Source organism: Numenius arquata, chromosome 9, assembly GCF_964106895.1.
Source record: "Numenius arquata chromosome 9, bNumArq3.hap1.1, whole genome shotgun sequence".
NCBI classification, from domain to species: domain Eukaryota; kingdom Metazoa; phylum Chordata; class Aves; order Charadriiformes; family Scolopacidae; genus Numenius; species Numenius arquata.
Window position 1 is genome coordinate 33,281,629 of NC_133584.1, and position 21,695 is coordinate 33,303,323.

General features: G+C 39.7%; 1 protein-coding gene across 1 annotated transcript in view; it reads left to right on the forward strand.

The window, feature by feature from the left end:
* EYS (eyes shut homolog) overlaps positions 1–21,695 on the forward strand; it is an 895,325-nt gene that overhangs the window by 362,938 nt on the left and 510,692 nt on the right. Inside the window, exons 23-26 of the mRNA XM_074153627.1 lie at positions 4,200–4,459; positions 18,399–18,495; positions 20,718–20,825; positions 21,496–21,641. Coding sequence (XP_074009728.1) covers positions 4,200–4,459; positions 18,399–18,495; positions 20,718–20,825; positions 21,496–21,641 — 611 coding nt within the window. The remainder of the gene's footprint in view (positions 1–4,199; positions 4,460–18,398; positions 18,496–20,717; positions 20,826–21,495; positions 21,642–21,695) is intronic.

Below are 21,695 nucleotides of genomic sequence, written 5' to 3' on the forward strand. Positions count from 1 at the left end.
CAAATGGAAGATTAAGGAAGAAATATATGGAAAACGAGCAAATACAACTTTGTCTGTTTTTACCTCCAAAACATTTTTTTCTTTGTGTCATGTCCCTAAATATATGGAATTAGGAATAAATTTTAGTTATTCCTACTAAAAGGAAGAATGTGAGCAGAGGATTATGGGAGCAAAAGTATACAAAATAAACAAAATACATCCCAAAAAAGGAGAAAATGGACAAGGATAAAAAGGCTGAAGCAATTAAACTGGACAGGAATGAAAACTACCTAAGCCCTCTGAAGTTTTTCTGTATGCGTCAAACACACAAAAGGCATACTTACACACTAGAATAGTAGCAGAAACATATTCTTTTTATCTCTCTTTCCAGCAATGTATCTCCATATCCTTTTTCTCTAGCTTGAAGTCAATACCTGCTTGTATTTTAAGCTTTAAGGACAAGCCAAAGGGGTTCAGCATACTTGTATTTGCAGATTTAATTCATGATTTATTTGTATTGTACTTAGTGTTTTCTATGTAAAAGGGTGAATCCTTCTGATTTCCAATTCAGAAATCTAAAAGCACAAAAAGATGTATCAGTCTGTCTTCAGAATGAGAAGTAGCTTTTTTAACATGGGCCTCGGGAATATATTCTAAAAGTACAGATCTAGCTTTTGAAAACAGTAAAATCTAAGGAGAAATCAAACAGTTGCTCTGAAGACTTCTGTTTATCATGTACTCTGAGTAGGACATGATAAAAATGAATGGTTATGTATCTGATACGCTTCAGTTTTATGCTTGCTCTTTAAATGATAATTTTAATTTTAATTGCTTTAGTTCTCAGGAATACATAAAGCTGAGGGAATAATTATTTATTATTATGGTTATAATTATTAAAATTACACAAGCTTTACCAGATCCACATACCAAAAAAGCATTTCTTCTTCAGTTCTATTAGAAATTAATATGAAACTGTTCACTGTTCAACTACATTTTCAGTAAGGGAATATAGCTGCCTCTGAAATATCAGGGATTCAAAACATATCAGATTAAAGAAGACAGAATCATAGAATTGTCTAGGTTGGAAGGAACCTTTCAGATCATTGAGTCCAACTGTCAGCCTAACATTGACAAAAGCCATCATTAAACCTTGTCTCTAGGCACCACATCCACCTATCTTTTAAATACCTCCAGGAATGGTGACTCAACCGCTTCCCTGGGCAGCCCGTTCTGGTGTTTGATAACCCTTTTGGTGTAGAGATTTTTCCTAATATCCAATCTGAACCTCCCGTGGTGCAACCTGAGGCCATCTCCTCTTGTCCTATCGCTTGTTACTTGGGAGAAGAGACCAACCCCCGCCTCTCTACACCCTCCTTTCAGGGAGTTGTAGGCAGCGGTAAGGTCTCCCGTCAGCCTCCTTTTCTCCAGGCTGAACAACCCCAGCTCCCTCAGCCTCTCCTCATAAGACTTACTCTCCAGACCCCTCAGCAGCGCTGTTGCCCTTCTCTGGACCCGCTCCAGCCCCTCAATGTCTTTCCTGTAGTGAGGGGTCCAGAACTGGACACAGCCCTCGAGGTGGGGCCTCACCAGTGCCCAGTACAGGGGGACCATCATTTCCCCAGTCCTACTCACCACGCTGTTCCTGATACAGGCCAGGATGCTGTTGGCCTTCTTGGCCACCTGGGCACACTGCTGGCTCATGTTCAGCCCACAGTCGACCAACACCCCCAGGTCCTTTTCTGCCAAGCAGCTCCAGCCACTCTGCCCCAAGCCTGTAGCGCTGCATGGGATTGGTGTGACTCAAATGCAGGACCCGGCACTTAGCCTTGTTGAACCTCTTACACCTCTTTTATGTGGTCTCATAAAAGAATGTATTAACTTTTTTTTTTTTTTTTTTTGCTTAGATCCTAGAAATCATCTTGTTTTTTCTAATGTAGTGAATGAAATGGTCATTTTGAAGAAGACAGATTGTTTGGGTTTTTGCCTTTTGATCAGGTAATTTACGAGAATATCAGCTATAATAACTTCATTGATAATCCACAGTTAAAAAACTCTGCTCTCAATATATTCTATGCTTTTAATACTTCTAGCACCTCCCTACCTTGTTTAAAAAGCAGTTCTCATTAGGACAAAATGTTGTCTTGACTCTTAAAATTGGGCCTCGAGATAGACATTTCTGTGTATTGTTTCACATTTAATGAAGGCACCAGCAACTTCTTAATAATACAGATAAGAGTACAACAAAACTATGTTATTAATTGTCTTCATTGCATTAATACTGACTGTTGCATCTCAGTTGGCAGGTGGCATGAAGCCAGGGTAGGACTGGCTAGTCGTGTAGTGTAGATAATTGCTGTGTTTCAGTGATCTCCATTTGACGTAATGTTCCCCGTGGCCATACAGAATAGTTTTGATAACTCAAAGACAGTGATGAAACTCATTAGGGAAAAGAAGGGAATGGAAGATGTTTTATATTTGCTTCTCTGCACCTTAGTTACACCCATAACAGTTGGACTAGTTGAGAATTGAACCCCATTCTCCTCATATAAAGCAAGAGGCTTTCCATGTAATGAGCTTTCCAAGCTACAAATGGAGCGTAGAGAAGGTACTACATACCCTTTGTAGTAGTTCATTGGTAGTAATTTATTCAGAACTTCATAAATGAAGTCAAGAAAGAAATGAGCAACTGTAAAACAATTCACATCTAAAATACTTGTTCGTGGGACAGTGTTCTTTTATGTCCAGAGTCCGTGATTTGGAGATAGTTCATTTGCAATAGAGGCTCACACTTTTATAGATCAACTACTTAGGAGAAAAGTGAACAAAGCGTTGAGTAGTGGGTGTACTATTATTCAGTGGGTATTGCCTCCAGGTACCAAACTGATACTACCATCTATAGCAAAAGTAGGTATCTTTGTTGTTCTTAAACACAGATGAACAAAACATGTTTATTTGGAACCATATTTCCAAAAATGTGTTTTGGAATATTGAAATTATATTTGGAATTAATTGGAATATTTGGAATAATACTTACTTTAAGAATGCCTGAATGCCTTTTGATAGTTACAACTGTTTTTCCTCCCACGAAAAAGATAGAATAACTTGATTTTTGAATCCTTATTGCTAAAATACTCAGAACTTCCAAAGGATAAAAGTTCCTTAGTAATAACCATGGCATTCCGTGTGACATGGAAATTATATCCCACAAACCAATCACACAGAATGTTAAAAATTTTAAAGAAAACACTATGTTTTTTTTTAAAGGGGCCAAGTTTGCCTTTTGTGTGGCAAGAAATACCCGTGCCTTATAAAATAGAACTACCTAACTGATTCTCCATTGAACAACCTATTTATTATTTAAGAACAATACCTTTAATCAAATCAGAACTATCAAGCTATATTTGAATAGTTTAATGCCCGAAGCCAGTATCAGTCAAAACAGGTAAGAGCTGGTGTAGTTAATCTTCCATATTGTCTGTTGTCCCTGCAATACGGTTGCAAATATATGTTGAATTTAATTCTGTCTGCAGTGAAAGTAACAAGAATATGTACCTTTTAAAGCACAAAGAACTTTCTTTTATTACAGCTAATGAGGAAATTTTCTTGGCAAACTTTGAAATCATTAACAAATTGTTATCTTTGAATTTTTAGACCCTTATCATCATATTCATGTTTTAAATGAAAACAGATGTTTAATTCATGAATATAGATTCTCTACAGTCAGATATAATGTAGATTTTGGGCCAGGTTTTCTCTTCTGTGTTGTCAATAACAGGTCCTCACAAAAGCATATAAATAAGAGGAAGAAAGTAATGAAAAGAGGATTCTTCTATCGTTTATTATGCCTTTGACCTCTTGCCTTCTTTCTTAAAAGTGAACTGAATACTAAATGGTGTATAAGTACCTACTTAGTAGTTTCACATGTATGAAAAGATGTAATTCTAATACTAAAGCTTAAAGAAATTTATATTCTACATTTGATAATATGTGGTAGTGTTTCAGCTTGAAAAAGATCCGCAGATGATTCTGTCAGCATTAACCAAACTGGGTGGTTTTCCGAGTGGCTATATCCTGTGATTTAAATAAGTCATTTTGCTTTCGCTCAAATAAATTGTGAGAGGAGAACCTGAATATAACTTTTATTCCTAGTGCAGTCTGATACAATTGGCAGAATAAAGCTGTGCAACTCTTGTTTTATTGTTTTGTTTTGTTTTTTCCAGATGCACGTGTACGGTAGGGTGGACAGGGCCAGACTGCAGTGAAGATATAAATGAATGTGCTTCTGAACCCTGCTTGAATGGAGCCACCTGTTATGAATCTGTTAAGCAGGGACAGTTTGTGTGCGTTTGTCCTCCCTTTTATACTGGTGACTTCTGCCATCAGCGCTTCAGTCCCTGTGAGCTGCCTTACAATCCATGCATAAACAATTCAACCTGCTTGGCACAAGTCGATGGAAATCCAATGTGCATTTGCAAAACAGGTAAGAACTGGTATAGTTTATCTTTTCTGGTTTTTGTTGTGCTGCAGAAAAGTTGCAAATTTGTGTTGAATTTAATGCTGTCTTCAGTGAAAGTAACATGTACCTTTCAAAGCCCATAAAACTTCATGAATTACAGCAGGTCTATCGGTTATGTTAAAAGACTGACAAGATAGCTGTCAGTTTGCCTACTATTAACTTCTTATATTATAATACTTACTAAATCTGTGGTGGTTTAGATTCCAGCACTCAGAATTACTGTTTCTGAGTCAATTGTTACAACAACACAGAGATAGACATGGAGCTGGCCAGCAGAGCTGACAGACTAAATTGACAGAACAGGCAGAAATAGACAAAGTATATGCAAATTGTTAAAAAGTGCAAAAATTGGAGCAAGTTGGAAATGGTTCCTCTTCCTGCTGAGCTATCAGGAAGGCCTGGCACATCAGGGGAGTAATCTTCCCCTGCCTAATGGATAGAGCGGATTGCTCTCCATATGCACAACAAGCAAAATCACAACAGATACTGACAGCTTTCCCAGGCCATGGATTAAAAGACACAATCTCTCCCTCAACGTACAAGAACTGCTGAGGTGGAACAGAGCAACAGTTTAACTGTGCGGAACATCACTGTGCAATTCTGCATAGGAATTGAAGAATACGTTAACTGATTAGAAGCGCAGTGAAGATTTAGTAGGGAGAGTACAACTACTGAATTTGGAATTTAGGCAGGATTTTGAAGTCACCACTTTTATGCCTGTAAGTGGTAGGGGTGTAGGGGTGTCCTAGGGATCAAGGATAGAAAATATATTAACTGCAGTGTTACAATACAATAGGATTACTCATTGTTTACTGAGATACAAAGACATAGAGATAATACGTAGAAGTCAACAGTATCTATAGCTTGGGTTTTTTACTATTAAGGAAAAAGTTTACCACAAGTTTCTGAGTTAAAAAAAAGAAGTTACTGGGGAGGTATGCAAGTTGCTTATTGAAGCAGCATTTAATACAACGATGGGCTGAGACCAACGGGATGAGGTTCAATAAGGCCAAGTGCCGGGTCCTGCACTTGGGTCACAGCAACCCCAGGCAGCGCTACAGGCTTGGGGAAGAATGGCTGGAGAGCTGCCTGGCAGAAAAGGACCTGGGGGTGTTGGTCGACAGCAGGCTGAACATGAGCCAGCAGTGTGCCCAGGTGGCCAAAAAGGCCAACAGCATCCTGGCCTGTATCAAAAACAGTGTAGTGAGTAGGACCCGAGAGGTGATCGTCCCCCTGTACTCGGCACTGGTGAGACCCCACCTCGAGTACTGCGTCCAGTTTTGGGCCCCCTACCACAGGAAAGACATTGAGGTGCTGGAGCAGGTCCAGAGAAGGGCAACGAAGCTGGTGAGGGGTCTGGAGCACAAGTCTTACGAAGAGAGGCTGAGGGAGCTGGGGCTGTTCAGCCTGGGGAAGAGGAGGCTGAGGGGAGACCTTATTGCTCTCTACAAGTACCTGAAAGGAGGCTGTAGAGAGGCGGGGGTCGGTCTCTTCTCCCAAGTTACAGATGATAGGACAAGAGGCAATGGCCTCAAGTTACGCCAGGGGAAGTTCAGGTTAGATATTAGGAAATATTTCTTTACTGAAAGGGTTGTCAGGCATTGGAATGGGCTGCCCAGGGAGGTGGTTGAGGCACCATCCCTGGAGGTATTCAAGAGAGGAGTTGACATAGTGCTTGGGAATATGGATTAGTGTTGGGTGGTGTGGTGGTGTGTGTGTGGGTTGCGTGTGTGGTGGTTTTGTTTTTGTTTTTTTGTGTTGTGGTGTTTTTTTTTTTTGTTTTGGTTTTTTTTTTTTTTTTCATTGGTTGGACTAGATGATCTTAAAAGGTCCCTTCCAACCTCTGTGATTCTGTGATTCTGTGATTCTGTATTGATTTTGAAACCTTTTTCAGAAATGATCTGTAGAGAGACATGTAGTTCAAGTCTTTTATTAACATTCCTTAGGAAAGTCTTCTTTTCAGAACATTTTTCTGCGCAGTTTCTGAAGAATCAAAAAAACTTGCAGGCAAGATTCCCAGGGAACTTTGATGGAATCTTCAAGGATTCTTGAAGTTTGCAGCAAGGAATCTTCAGGGAACTAGCAGGGGTGTTATGTGAACCTGTAGCATGCATTGCTAACAAATCTTGGAAAGTGGAAAAAATCTCAGTATTGAAAAGGGGTAAAAGGCATAATTCATGAAATGAGTTAATCATTCATGCTAGGAAAAAGTACAACTATTTATTCAAAACTCTTATCTCAAAAAGAAGACAGTAAAATAAAGAAATTTAATTGTGTTGTGGTTTGGGCTGGGCTGGCCACTAAGATCAATGACAGATGCTCTCTTTAACCTCTCCCGTCAGAGAAGAGAAAGACAGAATAAGAGAGAGACACGTGAGTTGAAAAGAAACTAAACTACTGTAATGAAATACTACTAATAAAATAATAATTAGAAATTTAGAATAATATTCATAAGATAATAATGAAATAGATACAATATGTACAAAACCAATATCGAGTTGCCAGGATGATGATCACGTCACCAGCAGGCACTGGGAAACTCCCAGACTGGACTCGGCGATAGACGGGAACTTGATTCCAGATCTGGTTTCAGGAGTGCATGGATCAGGATCAAAGGCAGATGTACAGACAGAGTCCTCCTTGGACACCAGCCATTGAAGAAAGAGATCCCTCAGCTTTTATACTGAGCATGATGCAGATGGGATGGAGTACCATGTTGGTCAGGTTTGGGTCACCTGTCCTGTCCGCTCCTCCCCACACGTGTGACCCCTCTACGCTTTTCTGCTTCTGACCCTCCAACGGGGCACACAACGAAGGTACCTGACCTTGGTTGTTATAGCAATAAGTATAAGCAGGAGCCTATCTGCATACCATTCCTTGGCATCAACTGTGAACATCAGGCCTTACCACTCTGGTAGCAGACACTGTGAAGAACATGCTATTAATTTCAGAGAGTTAGAGGAGGCTTAACTGAAAAGTGAAATTACTGAAAATTGATTCTGTTTTACCTCAGACCAGGCCAACTGAAAGCAGTTTATGGAAATCTATTTCATCAGTTGTGTTCTTTTCTTTTATTCTCCTATTTTTGTCTGCCATGTGCCTTCCCTTCTCTCCCAATAAACCTGTCACGATTACAGATCTGATCACAAAGGGCACTCACACTGACGTAGGTAGATTACTCCAGGATACCTGGCTGGGTATCAAATGACATGTTGATTAAACAACTTGCCAGTAGTGGACAGTACAGTCATTAGAATGAGTCAGGTTTAGCAAGAGTTGCAAAATGTAGCTGTGCGTACCAAGTTCATGGAATCATGGAATTGTCAGAGTTGGAAGGGACCTCTAGAGATCATCTAGTCCAAGTCCCCTGCCAAAGCAGGGTTGCCCAGAGCACATCACTCAGGACTGCATCCAGGTGGGTCTTGAAGATCTCCAGAGAAGGGGACTCCACGACCTCCCTGGGCAGCCTGTTCCAGGGCTCTGTCATCCTCTCCGGAAAGAAGTTTTTCCTCATATTTGAATGGAACTTCCCATGTTCCAGCTTGTGCCCGTTGCCCCTCGTTGTATCGCTGGGAACCACTGAAAAGAGTCCAGCTCCATCATCCTTCAACCCGCTCTTTAGGTACTTGTAAACATAGATAAGGTCTCCCCTCAGCCTTCTCTTCTCCAGGCTAAAGAGCCCCAGCTCTTTGAGCTGCTGCCTTTAGAAAACCGTATCTGAGATGGGTACAATAGGACCACAAATCATGCTATTGACTGTGGTACTTACTTAGAAGAAAAAGAGAATATCCACTGACTACAGGGAGCTGGGATTGGGATGCTGTACTAGGGCAGAGAAGAAAAAAGCTGATAGAGTATAAATTGGGCACAATCAAACTTGAAGTAAGGTGTTTAGCCTAGGACAGAATTATTACAGCAAATTGGCAGGGAGATAATGAAGTCATGATTAGTAGTGGTATAAAGCAAAACTACTCATCTTTGTTCCCGTATGTATGTTACAGAGCTACAGTTATCTGGTTTTGCTTTAAAGATTTTTAAAATTCTATAAATAATACAAATGTAAAACTTCCTTTTGAGTTTCTGTCCCAGATGTAGAGGTTTGCTTCATTCAAGGAGATGGATAGTACCATTTGTAATGCAAAACCAGGCTCTCGTATCGTACGGTGTTAGACCATGAGTTTAAGTTAAGTTGCTCACGCAAGCAGGTTAAACAGTTTAAAAAATTGTGATCTATACAGTTTTGTGCTGGTATATTCATGGTTGCAAGAATGTTATAGGGGAAGCCATTATTGAAAAAGTTTAGGAGTTACTGCAATAGAGCAAGTTTTCCAAGAACTGTACAGAAAACACCTCTTCTTATATATTTTGCCAGTGATTGATAAACAAGGGTTTGATCAAGGCAACTGGGAGGAAATGGCTTTTTTGGGCTATTATGCATAGACTCAGCAATGTATCCTGCCATTAGTTTTTCCTGAAATGCTGTACACTAAATGCAAATGAAACAAAGGAGGAAAGGACAAGTTAGGGCAAATAGTAGAAAGTTTTATTGCTTAATTTATCAACATGTTTTTCAATTCTTAAAGAATTCCATTCTTGGAATTAATCTTAATAATAAAAATGAAATTTTTGGTGTAACGGAAGAGAAAGGTAGGAAACATGAGCAAAGCTACAGAATATGAATAATATTGAAATACTTGCAGCTGAGCCTGGGCCACTGTTCATAAATTCCCCGGAAGGTCTACGTGCTAAAGATCCAAAGAGCAATTCAGCTGCATACATAATTAAACTAGAGGGTAAATAAACTAGAGGATGAACATTAGACCATGCTGTTCCAGATAATGACAAGCTCAAAAGTGTTAGTTTTGTAAAGGCAATCCAAAGCGAATACAAGACAGTTTGGTAAAAACAGCAGCTTTCTGAGAACAATTGCGTTCCAAGAAACAAATTACTGAAAGATATATTGAAAATATAAACTATGAGAAGTCACGCAACTACAGAGTGCAAGATCAGCTCTCTGGCTATGACTGTTGAACAACAGGCCTTCTTAATGATGAAATTGGAGACAAAAGGTAACAGTTATGATGGAGAAATGTGAAAACAGAGAAATACAAGCACATAAATATTACAGAGAATTAACACGACCAAAAATAATTTGCGAACATAAACCAGAGGCCAGTAATAGCTAAAGCAAAGCAAAGTTAGTAGGAACAGCAGGTGTAGTTATTGCTGACATAAAGACAGGAAGGGAAGGACAAGGTTGTTGAATTCAGAGGGTGTTTAGAGTTCCTGCTTCTTATAATAGAAGGTAGAAATTAATCTCTTTCTTTAAAATTAGATGTGGATCTTCGTTATTAGTCCAAGTAGTATCCTCAGCTCAGGATGCTTGTGCAGTCTCCCTGTTCCAATAGAAACAATATTCTGCTTACCTTTAGCTTGTGATGGGAAAATTCTCAAGAAACATATATGTAAATGCATTATATATTGCATATATATATAGAGAGAGAAAGTGTTAATACCAAAGCTTTACCTGCCCTGTTCAAAAACAGTGGTCATTTGGTCAACATTTGTGTTAGTTCAATAGCATTTTGATGAGTTAGGAAACTCAGAAAGGAATTAAATTAATGAAATAACGTATTTATTTTTGAAACAAATGCACCAGAAAGTCTGGAGTAATTTGACCAGATGTGGATCCCAACAGTATTATGCTGAGGAGATAGACGTAAAGGTATAAGCAGTATACATTGAGGAGGTCCCTTCATTTACAGTCAATGAAGAGAAAGAGCAGCTTTCTCAGGTAATTCATTTCACCCAAAAGCAGACATACAAAATCAAATGGTTAATGGTATAGAAATACTTATGTCGCTCTGCTGACTACATAGGCAGACAATTTGTTCAGATGATAGATGGGCTGAATTCTTTATCTGTTGACTGGATTATTATTTCTGCAGAGTTGTTTTTTTTTTTTTAATCTACATGGTTCTGGGATGCACACAGTTTTAGAGAGGAGTAAAACAAAAGAATGGAGAACAGCAATTTGTGTCGCTAGAGTACACAAGGAGTCAACAGCTTTGTCTTCTTATTTATGCTCATTGTATCTTTGAAGATACAAAACTAGAAGCTGAAAAACTGGTTTATGCAACAGGAATTGCATGGGTCGTAAGGTTACAATCACTAGTTTTGGGGTTTAGGGAAATTGCATGTCTTGTTCCAGGGAAAGGTGGCAGTGAGATCTAGGGAGAGTACCGGGTCATCTAAGGAAAAACAATAGCTACACTTGGAATTAGCCATCCTAGTTTTTCTTTATTCTCCAAGTAGTCTTTCCAAAAGTAAGACTTACGGTTCCTTCCTTGATGCTTCAAGGGAATTTCTGAAGTCCTTGTTTTAAATGGTTCTTTCCAGGACTTTCTCACACCTTTTATCAGACTACTGGCAATAACTCTTTCCTGTGACACCTCTTTTAATATGCTTTGTCCTAGCATGTTAATAATCATTTTTATTTGGTCTATAGCATCTTACAGCTAGAAGTTTGAACTGAGACAAAATATTTTTCAGCCCGTGTCTCAAACCAGACTAAGTTAAAGCTATTATAAAGCAATTTTTTTTTTTAATATCAAGCAGAAATAATAAATAGATGCTAAAAAACAAAAAATACATAAATAGGAGATTGCCATTGGCAGATTTTTGAGCCCTTCAGAGCCAGCTTCTTTTTCAGATGCACACATACATAATTCACAAAGGCAAATAGCCTTTTTACCATGTCTCACATCTCACACACCTTTGGTTTTGATATGTCTACCTGTCTGTGTTAAACTGATTAACCTAGATACCTGCACTAATGATTATTGGGCTATTGTTATATCTCTGCTTCTTGCAAACATTGCTTCATAAATTATTCACAGTAAGGAGACAAATAAAATCCATGATACTGTGCTGCTGAGTGGAACAGTAGAGAGCTTATGGGAAAAGAATCCTGTTAGTCCTCTGTGTTCTTTGCGGAGTTAAATTCTGTAATATTTCTCTGCAATGGAAAAAGGAGATTAAAATGGCCATAAAACTCTAACAGCAGATGTGTAGCTTCTGCACTCTGCATATCCCTGCACTTTGCAGCAGTCACAGAATCACAGAATCAGGGAATTGTCAGAGTTGGAAGGGACCTCTAGAGATCATCTAGTCCAAGTCCCCTGCCAAAGCAGGGTTGCCCAAAGCACATCACTCAGGACTGCATCCAGGTGGGTCTTGAAGATCTCCAGAGAAGGGGACTCCACGACCTCCCTGGGCAGCCTGTTCCAGGGCTCTGTCATCCTCTCCGGAAAGAAGTTTTTCCTCATATTTGAATGGAACTTCCCATGTTCCAGCTTGTGCCCGTTGCCCCTCGTCCTGTCACTGGGAACCACTGAAAAGAGTCCACTGTGTCCTATGGACAGAGTTGAGACATGCAGTAGCCATTTCCCATATTACAGAGAAACAGAAGGAACAATAGGATCTGTCCCATCTTAAGTAAGAGCATTTAATGCTTCATCCATTGGCAGCAGAACTACCACAGGATGTTGGAATTGCTGTAGGCTGAAATGAATATATCATTCTACCTGCACATAAATTCCAAGCAAATTTGAGCATATTGTCACACCCACTGGTGCTAATGTTGAGTATGAGAAAAAAGAGGTTTAAGATTAGACAAGCTGGTGATTAGTGTGGTGAGTAGGACTTGAGAGGTGATGGTCCCCCTGTACTGTGCAGTGGTGAGGCCCCACCTCGAGGGCTGTGTCCAGTTTTGGGCCCCTTATCACAAAAAAGACAGTGAGGGGCTGGAGCGGGTCCAGAGAAGGGCAACGAAGCTGGTGAGGGGTCTGGAGAACAAGTCTTATGAGGAGAGGCTGAGGGAGCTGGGGGTGTTCAGCCTGGAGAAAAGGAGGCTGAGGGGAGACCTTATGACTCTCTCCAACTCCCTGAAAGGAGGGTGTAACCAGGGGGGGTCGGTCTCTTCTCCCAAGTCACAGGCGATGGGACAAGAGGAAATGGCCTCAAGTTGTGCTAGGGGAGGTTCAGGTTGGATATTAGGAAAAATGTTTACACTGAAAGGGTTATTAAGCCTTGGAATGGGCTGCCCAGGGAAGTGGTTGAGGCACCATCCCTGGAGGTTTTCAAAAGACGGGTTGACATAGTGCTTAGAGACATGGTTTAGTGATGGGGGGAGGCGGGGGGGTTGTATGGTTTTCTTTTGTTTTGGTTTTTTTTTTATCACAGTTAGGTTGATGGTTGGACTAGATGATCTTAAAGGTCCCTTCCAACCTAGACAATTCTATGATTCTGTGATTCTAAGCTGCTTTTATGACATTCTCCATAGAATACAAGTATTTTTAGACTTCATATTACTAAAGCCACTTTTTGCTACCTGAGTTGTTGAAAGTATACAGAAATAGAAGTAAATTGTCTGACACAAAGAATCGCAATTATTTTCAATTGATTTTCTTCTCCATTAATTTCTGAAAGTCTTGAAATTGCTATATGTTACTATGAAAACAGTTAACATTTCTGAGATAAATTACACTTGCTCAAAAAACCCTACACATTTTCCCTAAAATTACAAATAAATGTTTTAAATAAATTACTGTCTCCCTGTAATTGTTTTTAAAAATGTGGATAAGTGGTAATGTCAATGAGATTTTGTTTAGATCTTCAGTTTCTCTAATGTGGCAGGAAAAATACTGTAAAATATATTTGACAAATAAAAAAAGTTTGTTTGTCAGACTTTACAATGACATTTGTCTAGCCTTTATATTGGCCACCTAGAAAAAAAAAATGCCCTAGTTTCTTGAATACAATATTGAACATTTTGAGCAGGTATCTAATGGAATTCTGTATTCACAAGGGACAATGTGTGCCATTTGCTCTTCCCCATTGTTTAGATGCCTCTTTTCATTTAGAAGTTCAGAATGGTTTGAATTGTGCTCAGAAAACTTCCCATTTTTCCACATAAAAAGCACTAAGGTCAAAAATTGCATTTTTAACGTGTCAGTCGGGTTTGACATGTGGAAAAGCTACCTTGTAAAGTAGATGGCTGGAGAACTACATCAGATCATTTACATGTGCTGTTGATTTATAGTTTGGATTTGAAGTTTGACTGATTGGCAGTAGCAAAGGCAGCAAGTAGTTGCATTTAAATGTGCATATTACTTTCCTACGGATAATACTAAATATTGCTAGAGTAACAAGACGGTACAGCACCATGCATATTTTCAGGCTTTCCAGTAATGTACTGCTTTACAAAACAGTTTGCTTAAAATAAAAATTGTTGTTTTGTAGTCCCAACAAATTAATTGTATTCCCAGTATAAACTACAAATTGTTTTGTTGGCTGCATTAAGTGAATGCTTTTATGCGTACAGTTTCAGTAGTGTATCTGACACGTTAAACATTTTAAGTCAGTTTTCCCCCCTTGTCTTTTTTTTCTTCTTTTCTCTTGCAACACATGAAATAATTTGGAAACATGTTCACATTACTGTAAAAATTGCATCCATATGTTCATTTTAGTTTTAAGTATCCCAGAAGATCACAGCGATGTGTGGCAGCAGTTGTAGCTTATACAAAATAACTTAATGTATTACATTACCTTTTAAATTGTGCTTGACTATCATGTAAAATACAAGAATGAGGCGAGTCCATGCATGTTAGATCCCTGAGGTATCTCACAGCTTCAACAAGCACTATGTAAATAAACTACCAAGGTAATTCTTTCTTTAAACCAGTTCCACTTAGGTATGAGCATTTGAAGTATACCTTCCGATCAGAAAATTGTATGATTGATGTCTGTCCGAGTATATTCATAAAATAAACGTTGTACAAATATTTTATTCCTAACATTGCAGCACACCTTTTGAGGTTTGACCTCTCCTGTTTGTGCAAGTGATGTGCACAGTGTTACGCTTCTTTGTTTTCCTAATTTAATCTGAGAACATATATCAGGAGTGAATTAAAATTGGCTTATTAGCATATGCTTTTATTGAAACATCCTTTCTGCAAGCTTCATAAATTAGAAATATACTCCAGCACAGACATGTGGTATATCAGCAGTATTATTTAACTTTATTTCATTCATAATTTCATAACCGTGATAATATTTTTCAGGTCCTTTAAGCAGATTTGAGTGTTTCTGATTAACTGTTCTAGTTGAAAGCAGGAGTTTTTGCTGAAATCTGTAAAAATTGCTAGAAAGCTTAAAAATTCCTTAGAATTTGAAGTTGCTGCATGAGTTCTGAAGTTTTCGTTGTGGATCAAAAAAATCATCTAAATAGTTCTATATAATTTTTAACAGTACATGCCATAAAGAAAAAAAAAATTGGCCTTTTTTTTATACAAAAGGACTGAGTTAATTTATGTCAGTTAAAAAAGACAATATTCAGTAGTAAATTGAACACATAGATTGCTTATTTCTAAATGTAGTAGATAGCCAGTAAAATTTTGTGATGAAAATGGTATTTTTCTCTATTTGTGGGAATAATAGATAAAGTAAAATGCCTGCTGTGTGTTTACTTATTTTATGTCTTTTCAAGGTAGCTATATTTTGCTGTGGGCTAGAAAAATGTGTACTACTGCAATCAAAAATATGTCTGAATGGTGCTTTATGTATTCACTTCAGTGCTGTTTACTTCAAAAAGACTATAAAACATCCGTAACCAAGTGGAGACAACAGGCAGAAGCAGAATGATGAATGCCCTCCATTTTCCTTTTTCTGTATTTTAATCTGACAACAGTGATACTTTTTTAAAAAAAAAGATGCTTACTCAAATGGTGTACAATATCACAAAAGAATAAAAAGCAATTGCTTATAAGTTCTGTTAGTAATTTTTAAATGTTTGCTTTATGTTAGCTTCATACCCTTTCCTGATTACCTTCTAAAACTAAAAAAATATCTCTATGTCTTTGAATTATTTATACTACTACACAGGTTTAGTTTCTCTTCCAATGTACTACTTTTCAGTGAAGTCCCATTTCCCCTGCCCATTGATACAGCCTTCTACTCTGTAACAAAACATTTTCAGAAATGTCAGCATTACAAATAAATGAGAAGTCACAGATGAGGAAGTTGGTTACAAATGGTCCTGCAGTCCTGGTCTCTCACCTTCCCTTTGCCCTCCATTTTCTTAATCAAACCAGACTTAGAGGAACATGTTACCATCTTGTACACTCTTGTTCCGTGGCACTGGGGTGGCATCTGTCAAAAGAATAACTCCTCATTATTTCGTGTGTGCCAGTGACTGCTGTCTGCTTGGTGTAATCCGGTCCAGCACTGAACATTCAACTAGCGTGCCACAGCCCAAGTTATAGTCCTCTTACCTTTCATTTTGCCTTAATCAAACCTCTGGCAAATACAGATGAAGGCTCACGTTGCAGTATTAAGATACAGATTACACGCACTACATTTACAAATAATGAACTAAACCATTCAGAATATAACGAGGTTGCCTGTGCTGAGGGAGCTGTGTCAAAGCAGTACACTGGGACAGGGAATTTTTGTGCCCTATAATAGCAATTCTTTTACAAAGTTTTTGTGAAACATCACACAAATAGGAAATAAATGGGGGTATCGCTCCACACTCAAGGTATTTCTGAAAAAAAGAGTAATGTCATAAGAGTGTAGGTGACTATAACGGAAGGGTTACTTTGAGATACATTCCAGGCTTTATTTTCCAGCTTTGTAGCAGACGCAGCTGTGAAAGCTTCAGCAAATATTCAGTGCCTGTTTCAGTCAGGTCTAGCCAAGAAAGTTGTTGAACAGAAAAAATCCTAGTAGGAAAATACCAACTGCTTTGATGTGGGCTGATGCTTAGATCATCCATTGGAGTTCCAGCAGAGATTTCTGTCTACAGCTTTCCTTACAACTCTGACTGAGCCACTTAATTTTTCCAATAATGATTTGCTGTAGATAAAAATGAGCCATGCTATTCTGTGATCTTTCATGATTTCCCCACTTTCATGAGATACTTCGAAAACCACAAATAAATAATGTAGCAATAAAAGTCATTACTACCCTTATTTCAGTGTCTAAAAAAGTACTGATGACAATTTTTACTTGTTTTAATAGAGAATCCAGTAAAGCCTTCATCATATTTATAATAATATACACTGAATTTCAGTGGCTGTTTTATAGTCGTTTTAATTTAATTTTGATATCTGAATGGTGTTCAAAAGCACTTTGGTGAATGGCATAAGTGCTTTTCAGGCAGTCTACTCTCAGGGGTCGTGTATATTGTCACTACAGTGCAAGCTGTTCATTGTAATGGATTCATTACTACCATCAGTTGAAAGATACGTATTCAATTTGTGAAAAATTCAGCTAAGTAGCTGTAGTTTATCCACTGTACATCACTCTTAACACAACTGTATATAATAAGAAAACTTATTTATGTGAATGTTGTAAGATATAGTATGCTGTCTAAGAGCAAAGGTAGTATTCTTATATCACTGCAAAATCTCTTATTTCTCTTTAGCGCATATTCTAGGATGTTTACACAGGTAAATGTAATGTATTATTCAAGTAATGTACTCTGCAGATAAGGTCTTGATAACATTTTTTCTTCACTTAAATATTAAAAACAGTTAAATGTTTTTTCTCAGCTCCTGACTGCTTTGAAAAAATGTGGTCTCTCACATCTATTATGCTCTGTAATATATTATAATACTAATATATTACTATTTTATATATATGTAATATATATGCTCTGTATGTAAGTTGTGGCTACCCTGTCCCTGGAGGGGTTCAAGGCCAGGCTGGATGGGGCTTTGAGCAACCTGGTCTGGTGGGAGGTGCCCCTGTCCCATGGCAGGGGGTTTGGAACTCGATGATCTTTAAGGTCCCTTCCAACTCTAATCATTCTATGGTTCTGTGATATTAATTATTGAATTAGCTTTTAGTTTCTTATATTGTCCCACACTCTCCAAGGAAGCCATTTCAGTCTCCTTTAAAATGGGTTACATTTCCCCAGTGTATTTAGCCAGGTCCTCCATCCAAATCTGTTACCTCTGATTCAGGAAGGTATGTGAAGATTTCTTATACTGTCTGAAAATGAGCTTATTGAAGATAAGGAACAAAAATAATTGGAGAAAGTTCTTTTAGAATTGCACCCACTTGCTTCCTCTCATCATAGAGTCAGGGAGCAGGGAGGGCTGGCTGCTCTGGAAGTAAAGGTAAGCCAGGAGTTCTGTCAAGGCTGCCAGGGCAAGGAACTCACTGTCACAGAATCACAGAATGATATGGGGTTGGAAGGGACCTCTGGAGATCATCTAGTCCAACCCCCTGCCAAAGCAGGTCCACCTAGAGCAGGTTGCACAGGAACATGTCCAGGTGGGTTTTGAATGTCTCCAGAGAAGGAGACTCCACCACCTCCCTGGGCAGCCTGTTCCAGGGCTCTGCCACCCTCACAGGAAAGAAGTTCCTCCTCATGTTTAGGTCAAGGGTCCTGTCTGACAGTGTCTGAATGAGGAGAAGTGGGGCAGGGCCAATGACAGTGTCCAGGATCAGCATAGGATGCCAGATTGCCAGTCAAGTCTACAGGGAATGGGGCAGGTCTGAAGTCAAGCCAGAGGGCTAGTCTGAAGGCCAAAGTCAGCATCTAGATAAACAGGTACATGGGTAGGCATGGACGTGGCTGCAACACAGGTCAGTGAGATACCAAGGGCAAAGAGCCTCAGCTTAGATGCTCCCAAGAGAAGGGGTAGTCACCACTGATGCTTCTCTCAACTCTTTCTGGAACATCTTCAGGGGAAGCTGGGGTTTCTCAGGCCTGCCTCTTGCGTTGCCTGAGTTGGTCCTGAGCTCAGACAGCCTTCAAGAGGATCTGTAACCCTTACATTCACATTATGTAGTAGAATTCACTCATTTACAGTTAATGTAATATGTGTTTCAGGATTTGAAGGTACTTACTGTGAAATTAACAGTGATGAGTGCATCTCTCATCCATGCCAGAATGAAGGTCTCTGTGTGGACGGGATTAACCATTACAGGTGAGGAAAATTATTTGAATGACAGATATTCAGTATGATACATGGATGTTTGTCATCTAACTATTCTTTTGGTACTTTGCCTGTGTTATATTTCCTGCTCTTCGGTGATGTAATATGTCATTTTTTTTGTGATGTGTTTGACACATTACTCTGTTGCATTACACTTAAAATCCTCTTGTGGGCAAAAAGACATACATGTACACCATACATGTGGACTCAAGAACCGATTGTAAGGCTAATAAAAATCTCAACGATCTAATAAAAATGTAACAAACAGTCCAGTTACAATAATACTAATACTCTGCGTTGAAATTAATAGAAAACAGCTCATTAACAATGTAGTTATATTTGTTACATAATAAGTCTCACAGTTATCTAGCTCTTGTCGCTGTTGTTGTCACAATCATAGACAATCGTAGAATGGTTAGAGTTGGAAGGGATCTTAAAGATCATCGAGTTCCAACCCCCCTGCCATGGGCAGGGACACCTCCACTAGACCAGGTTGCTCAAAGCCCCATCCAGCCTGGCCTTGAACACTTCCAGGGATGGGGCATCCACAGCTTCCCTGGGCAACCTGGGACAGTGCTTCACCACCCTCACAGTAAAGAATTTCCTCCTAATACCTAATCTAAATCTCCCCTCTTCCAATTTAAAACCATTACCCCTTGTCCTGTCACTACATTTCCTCACGAAGAGTCCCTCCCCAGCTCTCCTGTAGGCTCCCTTCAGATATTGGAAGGCTGCTGTGAGGTCTCCCCAGAGCCTTCTCTTCTCCAGGCTGAACAACCCCAGCTCTCTCAGCCTGTCTTCATAGGAGAGGTGCTCCATCCCTCTGATCATTTTTGTGGCCCTCCGCTGGACCCGTTCCAACAGGTCCATGTCCTTCCTGTGTTGTGGACTCCAAAGCTGGACACAGTATTCCAGGTGGGGTCTCATGAGTGCAGAGTAGAGGGGTAGAATCACCTCCCTCAACCTGCTGGCCACACTTCTCTTGATGCAGTCCAGGATGCGGTTGGCTTTCTGGGCTGCCAGTGTGCACTGCCAGGTCATGTTGAGCTTCTCATCCACCAACACCAGAAGTCCTTCTCCTCAGGACTGACTCTAGCCATTCTCTGCCCAACCTGTATTTGTGCCTGGGATTGCTGTGACCCAGGTGCAGGACCCTGCACTTGGCCTGGTTGAACTTCACGAGGTTTGCACGAGCCCATCTCTCAAGCCTGTCCAGGTCCCTCTGCATGACATCCCTTCCCTCCAGCGTGGCGACTGTGCCACCGAGCTTGGTGTCGTCGGCAAACTTGCTGAGGGTGCACTCAGTCCCACTGCCCATGTCTCCAACAAAGATGTTGAACAGCACTGGTCCCAGTACCAACCCCTGAGGAACACCACTCATCATTGGCGCCAATTGGACATCGAGCCGTTGACCACAACCCTTTGAGTGTGGCCATTCAGCCAGTTCCTTATCCACCGAGTGGTCCATCCATCGAACCCATGACTTCCCAATTTTGAGACCAGGATGTCGTGCAGGACAGTGTCAAACACTTTGCATAAGTCCAGATAGATGATGTCTGTTGCTCTGCCCTTGTCCACCAAGTCTGTGACAGTATCATAAAATGTCTGTGTGGGTCCTGTGATCGGTGATCTCTGTCTTCCTCAAGAAGAACTGGCAGAGTTCTGGAAGTCATTACCAGGAGAAGTGTGATGTTTAGTGTTGCAGTTTTCTCACCTTCAGTCTCAGACCTCCTTGGAGCTATTTTTGTATGTTTTCTCATCATGAGTTACTTCCTTCGTACCATTTAGCAGCTTCCCCAGTCCACATGGACACAAAAGGCTACTATTTGTAACCCTGTGATTATCCCAGTGTGTCACCAGTGTCACCGTAGGTGCTATTCTCAGAGCTGAAGCTAAAGCACGAGAGGCAGCAGTCAGGGGGCTCCAGGGCTGGGGTCAAAACAAGGGAAGATCAGTTCAGGTCAAGGCAAGTTCTGAGCCCTTGCACGGTGGGGTCAGCACAAAGCCTGGGGCCTTCAACAAATAATGGCAAAAATGGTCTGCAGTCGCTCTACGTATGAAGCTTTTTCAAGTACAGCACTTTGCAAAGATCACAAAAAAAAACAAACATAATTTTAAAACAACCTAATTCGTATCCCTCAAAATCTGCCACATTTTTCTGGAATCTTTTTATATTAAACTAAGAATTAATATAGTGACATCCTTTTTGCTAGGTGCTCCTGCCAACATGGCTTTACTGGGATGCTGTGTGAAGTGGAGATTAATGAATGCTTATCAAGACCCTGCAAAAACAATGGAACTTGCCTGGATCTCGTGAACAGGTTAGTTACTACTAAATGAAAACCAATTCCCTGGTTTCCTTATGTATAAAATCTTGCTGCCATGACGTTTGGATGGGACCTTCAGCATATGAGTTCTGTATTAAAATGAGGTAGGCAAATGCTGTTGACTCAGCTACCTGTTTCATACTTGACCTGAGAGGGAAATAGAAGGGAAACTGTTTTCAGCACAACTTGTTCTTTTCCTCCTTACCTTTTGTATTTTTTTACTTCTTATTTGGAATAAGAGTGAAATAGAGGAAAATTGATCTTCAGTTAGATTGGTACATCTCTCTTTTCAGCTTCCAACAATGACCTTTTCTAGTGTAAATGTTTACTAGAAGTGTAAGGAAGAGAAAAATTTGTATCTTGTGTTTGTTCCACAACACTCTACGCTTGCTCAGACTCATGTCAAAAGAACACTAGCCCTTAAGTCATTCCCAATACTTTCAGCTAAAATTGTTGTGCACAATTTTTCTACTAATCTATAAAAGAGTGAACCGCTCTGCTTCCTTCAGAAACATGGAAATGAGCAAAGTCTGTTAATTATTTGCATGTGGATGATGATTAGAGACACAAGCTTGACATCAGGCAGTACATACATCTTCAGAATATTGGAATAGATCATATCATTTACTTCTGTTGATTTAACCTGATTTTCCCTTTTTTGAAGATTCATCTGTAATTGTGCACCGGGGTACTATGGGTCCCTGTGTGAGATGGATGTAAATGAGTGCGAAACTTTGCCTTGCTTGCATGGAGGAAGCTGCATCAACAGGCTTGGAGGATATCAGTGTTTCTGTCCCCCTGGATTCATAGGTATGGTCTGCTCTCTACCACAGTGGAGAAGGACATTTCACAGGTTTTACATGA